Source organism: Notolepis coatsorum (assembly GCF_963971535.1).
Source record: "Notolepis coatsorum genome assembly, chromosome: 18".
NCBI lineage: Eukaryota > Metazoa > Chordata > Actinopteri > Aulopiformes > Paralepididae > Notolepis > Notolepis coatsorum.
Genome location: NC_140182.1, coordinates 13034111 through 13046225, shown reverse-complemented (window position 1 = coordinate 13046225; position 12115 = coordinate 13034111). Strand labels below are relative to the sequence as shown.

At 43.6% G+C, this 12115-nt stretch overlaps 2 protein-coding genes across 2 annotated transcripts in view; one reads left to right on the top strand and one right to left on the bottom strand.

The window, feature by feature from the left end:
• Window positions 1–2362, bottom strand: part of LOC311245472 (endosome/lysosome-associated apoptosis and autophagy regulator family member 2-like) — a 51951-nt gene extending 49589 nt beyond the window's left edge. Inside the window, exon 1 of the mRNA XM_084335315.1 lies at window positions 2095–2362. Coding sequence (XP_084191441.1) covers window positions 2095–2190 — 96 coding nt within the window. The 5' untranslated portion in view covers window positions 2191–2362. The remainder of the gene's footprint in view (window positions 1–2094) is intronic.
• The window catches only part of LOC311245231 (uncharacterized protein), a 459760-nt gene that overhangs the window by 177564 nt on the left and 270081 nt on the right, over window positions 1–12115 (top strand). The gene's annotated exons all lie outside the window — the stretch shown is intronic.

Below are 12115 nucleotides of genomic sequence, written 5' to 3'. Positions count from 1 at the left end.
GCCATAGTAATGTCAATTTAGCAATAAAATTTAAAAAGTTATAGCCCTGCAAAGAAGGGGAACTTCTCCATGTTAAATAGGGCTGGCGAGGGATGGTAAATTATGAATTTAACCCCGGCGATCAAAGTGTTAAACACAATCACTCATTAATTTGAGAACATCATATGACGACAACAATTTGTTTTACTTTTCTTCTCAACCAAAGGCTGCCTTTCTGTCATCTTCTACAAGTTACCAAAGACTGCCTGTCTGTCATCTTCTACAAGTTACCAAAGACTGCCTGTCTGTCATCTTCTACAAGATACCAAAGACTGCCTTTCTATCATCTTCTACAAGATACCAAAGACTGCCTTTCTGTCATCTTCTACAAGTTACCAAAGGCTGCCTTTCTGTCATCTTCTACAAGTTACCAAAGGCTGCCTTTCTGTCATCTTCTACAAGTTACCAAAGGCTGCCTTTCTGTCATCTTCTACAAGTTACCAAAGGCTGCCTTTCTGTCATCTTCTACAAGTTACCAAAGGCTGCCTTTCTGTCATCTTCTACAAGTTACCAAAGGCTGCCTTTCTGTCATCTTCTACAAGTTACCAAAGGCTGCCTTTCTGTCATCTTCTACAAGTTACCAAAGACTGCCTTTCGGTCATCTTCTACAAGCTACCAAAGACTGCCTTTCTGTCATCTTCTACAAATTACTAAAGACTGCCTTTCTGTCATATTCTACAAGATACATACCAACCTTCAAACTTCTAAATAACCAGAGAGACACGCTGAAACTACTGCTGTAAACGAAGGGTGCACTTGATTTACAACACAAGACAAGATGAGCAACAAGAGCAACAGCACAATAATCAAGATCTCGTTAATCTTATTTTCATGATTGTGAGAAGACTAAATCATAATTTAAATTGAAAGAAAATATGGATTAATCACCCAGCCCTACCCGCCTACCAAGGACTAGTAGTAGGGTGAGGGATTAATCACCCAGCGCTACCAAGGACTAGTAGTAGGGTGAGGGATTAATCACCCAGCCCTACCAAGGACTAGTAGTAGGGTGAGGGATTACTCACCCAGCCCTACCAAGGACTAGTAGTAGGGTGAGGGATTAATGACCCAGCCCTACCAAGGACTACTAGTATAGGGTGAGGTTCATGCATGATGAATTGAAAATGGGGGACCCTGATGTAAACAAGACGAAAGTCTTTCTCTGGTCTGGCTGCATCTCCTTAACAATTGTGTGTATTGAGCCGTACTGTATTGTACCCATTCTGCAATCTGTTCATTAATAAAGTTTTCAATCAATCAATCAATCAATCAATCAATCAAGAATTTCAATCTGAGCCTTGTTGTTGCTGATGAGGGTTAGGGTGTGAATCACTGGGGGTAAGAGGGCAGAACGCCACTATCTTGGGTATGTGTGAGTATGGTGTTATTTGGCAGCCTATCTGAAGGGTGGCGAGCTGAGTGACATGGAAGGAAAGGCCAGTCCTGCAGGAAACTGATAACACTCAGCACTGAGAGTGGTGAGGTTTAACACAAGCCAGACCCCTGAGAGAGACAGACAGACAGAGACACACGCACACACAGAGAGACACACACACACACAGAGAGACAGAGAGACACACACACAGAGAGACAGAGAGACACACACACACAGAGAGACAGAGACAGAGAGACACACACACACACAAAGAGAGAGGGAGGGAGACTTTGCCAGAGCTACACCATGTTGCAACTTGTTTGACTTGATAACAAAAGACCAAACTAAAGCATTGTTGTCCACGCACCTGCGGGGGGGGGGGGGGGGGGGGTTGGCTTGATGATGGTGTTTGTAATGTAAATGCTCGCATCATTATCGTAAACAAACAGGGATGTATTTGTATCCGGAAGCGTGTCATTCACTCTTAATCGTATTTGGTACGGTCACTGGATTAACTGTCTCACTACATGATGCAGCCATACTAGCCAATCCGCGATTTGCAATCTTATTTCAATTATTCTAATGACAAAATTGTAACGAACGGCATGCAACGTAATATACGAGATAAAATGGCGTGAAATAGTGAATTTAATTAATTGTAGCATCGATCTTATTCTCACCACAATACAGGGACGTTGCTGCTGCTTCGCCCCGTCGGTCAGGAGGAGGAGCGCGCAGAGGATGATGAGCGCGACCAGCCGCGCCGAGGAGCGCATGTTGTTGAGATTATAGAGATACAGAAGGAAATCTATTATTATTAATTATATTAAACTATAGCCCGCCTATCATACATCCACGATAGACTGTTTGCGGAGACATAAATATACACACATCCGTGTCTGTTGTTGTCTTTTCAGGAGAGCCCTCTTCTTCTTCAGTCACCTGCGACTTCACGGACTGTGCGTCGCGTCGCTGCGTTCGAGTGCGTTTGCATCCACCGGCTCTGACGCGCCGTGACGTAGCCCGTGACGTGCCCCCCATGGAGAACACAATGGTAGAGAGACCGCGGGGGGGGGGGGGGGGGGCAATTCTAACAATTGAATTGAATTGAATTGAATTTACAATACAGTACAGCTCAATACACATAATTGTTAAGGGCATGCAGACCAGAGAAAGGCTTTCGTCTTGTTTACATCAGGGTCCCCTATTTTCAATTCATCATAACATATTATGATACATGACATACAGCCAGTAGACAGTATGTTACATAGACATTTACATTTATGATGATGACATACCAGATCTACAGATATACAGTACTGTTTATGAGTACACAAATAGTCTAAAAAGATAGTATAATTATACATTTGAGGGGGAAGAAACTGTACATTGGAGGGGGTTGGGTTTGGACATTTACAGGGGCCAGTTTCCAATTGCAGTCTCCCGTATAGGTGCTCTTTGAAAGTGGTTTAAAGCCCATTCAAATATCCTTACCAAACTTTTATGTAAGGAAGTTGCATCTGCTTTGTCGTAGATCTACAGTATAATGATTTAAAACTATTTACATCTAACATTGTGGTCACACAATATTGATTCTAAAACAACATGTCAAATGTCACATTTGCCCCCCACATGCAAGGCAATTGTAAGTCAAGTCAAGTCAAGTCAGTTTTATTTGTATATATAGCACATTTACAAATGACTAAAAGCCAAACCAAAGTGCTTCACATGATTAAAAACACATACAATGCAATAAAAAAAATACAGCAAAATTACAGGGGGAAAAAAGGTATTGTACAGTACATTTAAGAAAGCAAGGGCAAAGTGCAATATAAAAGAGACAAGATAAAAAGTCCAGGGTGACAGCGGACGTCATATGCAAGTGGCAGGCTAAATCTGGTCAAAGGCCAGGGAGAAGAGGTGCGTTTTGAGCAATGATTTAAAAGCCTCTAGGCTCTGGGCAGATCTTATGTGGGGGGGGGGGGGGGCTGTTCCAGAGCTGGGGGGGCAGCAGCAGTGAAGGCTCTATCTCCCCTAGTTTTGAGCCTGGTCCTAGGCACCTCCAGCAGCAGCTGGTCAGCAGACCTTAGGGCTCTGGATGGGGTCGGGTGATGCAGGAGCTCAGCCAGGTACAGTGGAGCCAGCCCGTGTAGTGCTTTAAAGATCCACGGATTTAGGGTTGAAGTAATAACTTTCATATATTTTCTTGATAGCACATGCACGCTCACATAATCGTATATTGCCTAATTTCAGAATAGCCACCGCAAGCCAGAAAAGAGAGAGAGAGAAAACACTGCTTTAAGGAAAACAGCTTCTCCCAGACTTTCGACAGGATTTTAAAGGGGAACTATCTTATAAATGGCATTTTTGAGTGTTTAGCATTGTTTCCTAGCTATGTGAACTTATATTAATATGATCTATGTCTCAAAATTCTCATATTGGCGCATTCTTCCAATTCTCCTCTCACAATATTCACCCTCACTGAACTGAGTCATTTGAAAATGTGTGCGATTTGTGATGTCAGAAAGACACCGCTGCATGTTAATGTTGAGATACAAGATGAGCTGCACACAGCGGTTGGAGCGCAGCCTCAAAACGGCTCGAGATCTTGAGGTAGAAAATGCTGTTTTTGAGGACTTGATTAGAAATACAAAACAATGAATAAAAAAAAAAATATATTACAGAGGTGTTCCATAGACTCACAGGAATTGTGTAAAAGTGCCCAAATAGTGAAAGAAATAGTAAAATAGTTCCCCTTTAAAGCAAAGGCTACGTGTCTTTTTGTTCTCCACCGACAAGATACAGCATTTGTTTTCTTGAAAAGTATAGATATTACTAATATCTATACTTTTCAAGAAAACGAACTACGCTAATCACGCTGCTGTTATACAGCAACTCTTGGACAGTAGTTGAATGAGAACCTGCGCGGCCGCAGCTACGTGGCGATTGGCGCAGAGAGAAACGTCAGTGGCCAATCAGATCGCAGAACCCGAACGCGGAACTGCAAGTGTGTTGGTAAAAGACTACACGCAGCCAGGACGCGTTATTTTTTTTCCCTAGACGCATTTCTGGCAAGACGCTCTCTGATTGGCCGACGCCTGTTTCTACACTGGTTAAGCTTAGGCACTCTTTCGAAGTTGGTTAAGGTTAGAGTTTGTCTTAGAGCATGGCGATAGAACGCCTGGTAGTTTGCAGGCTGTTCGACGTGGAAATGGGCAAAGACACAGCTCGTCACGCGATTGGGCAAACATGTCAGAGGGCCAATCAGAGAGTGTCAGTCAGTGGCCAATCAGAGAGCGTCTGCCAGAAATGCGGCTAGGAAAAAAAATAACGCAGCCAGGACCTCTCTCTCTCCTGCTGCTTCCATGCCCTTATATTGGCACCTTCCTGTCCCTGCTTCCACACGCTGTCACCCAGGATCAGTCTACACACCTGAGACTCGTCAGATCATCACCAGCCCTGATATGAGACCTGCGTTTCCTGCCACTCCTCGTCCGAGTGTTGCTACACCTACCTTGGTATGAGGACGTAACCTACTTGCTTCTCTGTCTGTATCCTTGCTTTGTCCTAACCCTGTCTCCCTGTGCCCAGGATCGCCTACCGCCCGGTCTACGCTGTTTTCCTGAGACACTACCAGCCAGGACGTTTCCTGAGAATCACGAGGAGTGACCCTGCTCGCACCTGTCGCACATTGTGATCATTTTACCCTGTCTGCTTGGTACCTAACGATTAAACAACCTAAACCTCCTCATTCTCCTCTCCCCTGTGTTCTGCTCTTGGGCTAAAGTTGACGCTACCCTAACAGTGGTCATATTGATAGGTATTTTCAGTTCATTACCCATATCTCCTCCACCCAGCGAGGCCAAACACCACAGCCTGGTACAGATCATCTACGACAAGAAGGAAGAACAGCAGTAGGAGGGACACTGAGGCAGAGCTGAAGAGACGGGGTACCAGCTGGGGAGAGGCGGAGAAGACGGCCCAAAGACACTGAGGCAGACCACCAGAAGAGACATCTTGCCTTAGAGCTGCACTCTGGAACGGGGACTTCTCGTTCAAGAAGGAGACCTTGGCCCGGAAGTGGAGACCTGCATCTCTGTTGGGGGAAAGGGGTCCTGCGTCGGGTACAAGGCGGCCCTGAGAAGCCGGTTGTCCCGACGTTCGGTCTACCTGAAATCATTTGGGGGTAGGTGTATCCTAAGTAAGGGAAGGAATGCATCCGAACGGAAGGGGTGCACCTGAGTAAGGGGGGTTCAGGGTTAGATGTAATTATTTTGAAAGTTGCAAATCTGTGTCTCTCTCTCTCTTTTCTCTCTCCCTCTCTCAATCCCCCCCTCTTCTCTCTCTCTCACCTCTCTAACTATTGTTTAGTTTTCTTGATGATGTGTTTAATGGTTGATAATCGGCAGGTATGGTCCATTAATGAACTGTTGTGTTGACTAATATTTGATTAATGTCAAAAGAGGGGTTGATGGGTATTTTCAGTTCATTACTGTCTAATATTTTACATCCAGCTCCTCTGGTCACCATGAGTACATTGGAATGTGCCAGGAGGCAGCCAGACGGGACCCAGAATACTTTGACCTGATGACCTGTGTGACCTGTGTGACCTAATGTGCATGCATGGCTATATCGTCCTCCGGCCACAGGCCAGTGAGACCAGATTCATCCTTAGACTACCATATACGACCAAGCCTGTCTGATCATCCCATTTGAACCAGTGGCTCGCTAAATTTGGAACCCACATTGTACAAAAGCATGGTTGTGTCATCATTCTGGAGCCACACAGCTCCCATGGAGGGCTGTGGTCTCCAGGACTGTTCCTCGTTCTCTGTGTTCTTGTCAATAAATACCATTGATTGACTTCACCTTCGTCTCCTGGCTCATCATATCAATCCAAAGAACTCAGTTTTATACTATCAATATCTAAATGTTTAGTTTAGCATTTAGGTCTACAAGATACACACCACAAAGGTACCCATGTACATGTCAAGGTACTTCCCAAAGGTCAGTGAATACCACGACCACAACATCAGAGGGAGTTCCACAAATCATGTGCAACCCAGATTCGGCTCAAACAAGGGTGATTAGAAAATCACCTAGGATGGCTTAGAGTAGACAACAGTGTACAGCAACTTGCAATGGGCCTGGTCTACAAGATACACTACACCACTAAGATATCATCATGTACATGTACATGTCGAAATACTTCCCAAAGGTCAGTGAATCCCACGACCACTACACCAGAGGGAGTTCCACAAACCATGTTCAACCCAGATTCGGCTCAAACAAGGGACTGAACACGTTTTGCAATTATGCCACAACAATGTGGAACGCCCTACCCACAGTCGTAAAATTATGTGAATCACTACCCTCCTTCAAAACCGCTCTCAAAGAGCACCTACAGGTGGCTGCAATTGAGCCGTACTGTATTGTACCCATTCTGCAATCTGTTAATAAAGTTTTCAATCAATCAATCAATCAATATAAAAAATATATTTGTTAAAAATAAATTAATACATTAACCCCATTATAACACTGTTTGGGGCGATTGTACTGGGTTATGAAACCAGCTAGCTTACAGGAAAAATCTGACCATTGACAGTGTGATGATTTAGAGGAGACTGTACCTAATTTATATTCATAAAATAGTAATACCTCAACAGCAAGAGAAAAATAAAGTTGACCGGAAAAAATACCTTCCTAGCCTAAAAACAGGGGCGAGCAGTTGTCTGGTAATCCAGAGGTTCCTAGTTCGATTCCTGCTCCTCCTGGGCAGAGTGTCGAAGTGTCCTTGAGCAAGACACTTAACCCCTAATTGCTCCTGATGAGCAGGTTGGCACCTTGCATGGTTGCCTCCGCCGTCGGTGTGTGAATGTGTCAAGTCAAGTCAAGAGTTTTATTTGTCACAGCATACAAGCATACAGTGAAATGCGGGGGGTCATGCCCGCAGCGATTGTGCAATAATACAAGTAATAAGAATAGGAATGAGAATAAGACATTTGTGCAATAATACAAGTAATAAGAATAAGACGTTCAGGTATAATGTACATAAAGTTTACAAAAAGCATGGTAAGACATGCTAAGGTCCTGCGATAGTGCAATACAATGTTAGCTACGGATGAGGCACTGGGTCTTATGTACACTACTATACAATGCTATACTATACAATCTACAGTTATACTATGTGTCCTTATGCTAACTTGCTATATCCATCTATTTACTATACAAGAACCACTCCCGTTCTTTTTTTATTTTTTAAAGTGACCTTTTCATTGTGTAAAGTGACCGTTGAGTGTGAGCGTGTGCAGCATGTGTGTGTGTGTGTTCATGCTAAAGTGACTGTTAGTGTGTGAGCGTATACAGTGTGCGTGTTATGTGTGTGCTCATGTGTGCTTGTGTGTGGAGAGTTCAGTGTTCAAGACTCTGATGGCCTGGGGGAAGAAGCTGAGCCAAAGTCTCTCTGTCCTAGTTGCTGGTGTTCGCAGGCGTTTGCCTGACCGCAGCAGCTTGAACAGGCTGTTGTTGGGGTGGTGAGGGTCTTTCATTATTCTGCAGGCTCTGGATTTGCACCTCTTGTTATATAAGACCTGCAGGGGTGGTAGTGCAATACCCGTAGTACGCTCAGCTGAGCGCACCACTCTCTGTAGGGCCTTCTTGTTCTGTGCCTTGCTGTTTCCATACCAGGCAGTGATGTTTCCAGTCACGATGCTCTCTACAGCTCCGGAGTAGAGGACTGGAGTATCTTCCCCGATACTCTGAACTACCTTAACTGTCTCAGGTGGTAGAGGCGCTGCTTCGCCTTCTTTACGACTGAGTCTATGTGTGTTGTCCATGTCAGGTCTTCTGAGATGTGGACCCCTAGGTACTTGAAGCTGCTCACCCTGTCCATGGTATCCCCGTTTATCCACAGTGGTGTGTGTGTCCCCTGCTGTGTCCTCCTAAAACCACGATCAGCTCCTTGGTTTTACCAATGTTCAGGAGCAGGCTGTTGTCCTGACACCAGCGTTCCAGTGCATCAACCTCCTCCCGGTAGGCCTTCTCGTCGTTGTCAGAGATCAGCCCCACCACCACCGTGTTGTCCACAAACTTCACTATGGAGCACTTCTACTCATGTACAATAGAGAGCATCTTGACCGGCAACATCACCTCCTGGTTTGGGAATAGCACTGCACAAGACCGAAGCAGACTACAAAGAGTGACACGTTCAGCCGAACGCACAATTGGAGGGGGGCTCCCCACCCTCCAGAACATTTACAACAAGCGTTGCAGGGGCAAGGCTAGGAGAATCATTAAAGACTCCAGTCACCCGAACAACTGCCTCTTTGAACTGCTGCGGTCAGGCAAGCGATACCGGAGTCTCAAGGCGAGCACAGAAAGACTCAGAAGAAGCTTCTATCCCCAGGCCATCAGGCTGCTAAACGAACAATGAATGAACACTACACAACAACAACCACCAAACGCACATAGCACACACATCCACACGCACACACTCACTTTAAACAAACACACTGTAGCACCCACTCCACACACTTTATAGCACACACCCACTTTAAACAAACACACTGTAGCACCCACTCCCCACACTTTATATTTATGGATGAAGGATTGCACTACAACTCGTACACCTTACTGTAAATTGTACCTAAAATTGTACCTCATCCCATTTCTGCTTTGCACTAGATAGTACTGTACATTAGTACACTGCATAGTATTGTGTATTGTATATTATATGGTAACTCAGAACATTGTACATATGTCTATACCGAACACTGTGACCTCATTTTTCTTCTTCTAAATTCATGCTTGAACTTGAACTTGAACTTGAGCTGAACTTGGCCACACAATTATGTGTGTATAGTGAATACAGCAGGGGGCTCAGAACACAGCCCTGGGGGGACCCGATACTCAGGGTGATGGTGTTGGAGGTCTGACCGCCCACCCTGACCGCCTGGGGCCTTTCACTCAGAAAGTCCAGTATCCAGGCGCTCAGAGCGGAGCTCAGACCCAGCTCGATCAGCTTGTCCACCAGTTTGGTGGGGACTATGGTGTTGAACGCTGAGCTGTAGTCAATGAACAGTCTCACATAGCCCCCCTTCTGGCAGTCTAGGTGAGAGAGGGTACTACTGTGTAGTACTTGAGAGACTGCATCGTCAGTGGACCTGTTTGGCCTGTATGCAAATTGCAAAGCGTCCATATCACTGGGTAGGGAGGGAGGCACAAATGTAATGTAATGTGTGATGAATGGGTAAAATGTGAGGAACAAATTATAAAGCGCTTTGGATAAAAGCACTATATAAATGCAGCCATTTACACAATTGTCAAAAGGAAATCTGCAGAGAATATGCCATCGGTTTGTCCTTTGGTTAAAGTCAAAACTCAACCTTCTTGAAGTTGTGACCATTGTAGGCTCTATTACTGACCACCAGAGGGCAGTCAAGCTCTGTCTTCAGGACTGGTGTATAGGTCTACAGTACAGGCTTATGATGAAGGCTTTTGTATGAGATTGTCAAAAGTGAATGATCTAGTGAGTTCAAATCTACTATACAATATAACTCTTTGGTTGAAACATAATGATTGACTCAGTAAATAACAACAGAGGTCCTAAGAGGTGTTCTACTCTACAGTCCAGTCAGTGTAAACATGTTTATAATAATAACTGGACTACCCTTGCAAGCACAGGGAGAACATGCAAACTCCACACAGAAAGGCCTGGGAGATACCCCACCTGGGTACCTGGCAACGCGGAAACCTGTCCCCAAGCAGGAATAGAACCCTGGACCTTCTAGCTGTGAGGTGACAGTGTTAACCACTACACCACCGTGCCTTTTGAGCCTATTACTCCCAAACTATTATCAATACGTCATGCACTGTGTCAGAGTTCGCCTGAGCCTCTTTCAAAATGAGATTTTAATCATAAACTCTTGGTGATGATGCATTCATGGCTTGAGGGTTGTGATAAAGCCAGCCTATAGCCTAGAGGGCGACACCCTAACAAGGTCACACCTACATGCATTTGTGAATCTCCTCATTTTAGGTTTTAAATTGGTATTTTAATTGACCCCTAAAGGCGCTTTTATGGCCCACATTTACAGTGTTCCTCATTATCACCAAAGACCTAATATGTTAGCAGTATTCATTAAAATTGTTACTTATATCCCATGATATTCGATCAGTAACGGGTATTTCCACAAAAATAAAAGTCTGTGTGGCTTCTAGCTTCTGTTTTCTTCATGATACCGTGGCGTTTGGGTCCGTTGTCATTATTCACTGAACCCTTGTGTGTTGGCGTCTGTAGGACTCTTTTCAAAAAGAGAGATTATTATTATTATTATTATTATCAAAAAGAGAGATTATTTACATTTACTCATTTAGTCATTTAGTCATTTAGCTGACGCTTTTATCCAAAGCGACTTACAAGTTTTGCACAACAAGACAAAAAAGACAGTTGAAATTTTTAAAATGTTATGTTCTTATTTACTTTAGATACTATTGCCATTATGGTATATATGTATATGTGTTTTATTACATATATATATATATATATATATATATATATATATATATACATACACATACCAATTATTCACTTGTTCTATTCTCCATCCATCTATCATCCATAGCAACAGCCCTGCTGGTCTCTGACAAGAACAAGTTGCAGGTTGAAAAAACCCTCAGCTCGGAACTAGGCAAAATCTGCATCTGGCTCGCTGATAACAAACTATCATTACACCTGGGCAAAACAGAGTCCATTCCCTTCGGTTCAAATAACAAACTCAGCAAGACCGACGGCTTCTCAGTTACAGTGGGTGACAATATTGTCACAAGGAAAGATGAAATTACCTACCTGGGTTCCATCCTAGAGGCAAATCTTTCCTGTGACAAAATGGCATCCAATGTAATAAAAAAAGTCAACCAACGAACTAGATTCTTGTACCGGATCTCCTCTCTGGTAAACAAGAATACCCTGAAGACTCTGGCAGGAGCACTCATTCAAGGGTACTACGACTATGCTTGCACCTCATGGTGCCAAAGCACCTCAAAGGCACTAAAAACAAGAAAGCGCGGATCTTTGATTAAACACCTGCTATCAGAAGAATAGACAGTCAGAACCGCATTATGCTGTGGTTAATATTGTGATATTATTCAGGGTACTCCAGTATTCTGTCTTTAATATTGTGATATTATTCAGGGTACTCCAGTATTCTGTCTTTAATATTGTGATATTATTCAGGGTACTCCAGTATTCTGCCTTTAATATTGTGATATTATTCAGGATAATCCAGTATACTGTGGTTAATATTCTGATATTATTCAGGATACACCATTCTGTTTTTAATATTGTGATATTATTCATGCTGTGATGTGAATGCCGTCCATGTTAGTTTACCTTCAATGGAGAAGTGCATTAAATAATTTTAATGCAAAAAAAGTGTCCTCTGTTCTTTCATTTCAGCATTGTCTATCACAGAACACATTCCATTGTGGGCAGAGTGTATGCTTGGTTTCATTCCAGCCTTTCCTAAACACCAGCTGATGATTTCACTAATTGGCTCACCTCTTCAACTAACTCACCTGGTGCAATGTATAGTTAAAATGAAAACTTGGCCCACGATGGAATGAGTTTGAGACCCCTGGTCTATCCCTTTCAAAGAAAAATGTACTTTTACTTTTTAGTACTTAAGTAGATTTAAAAGTAGG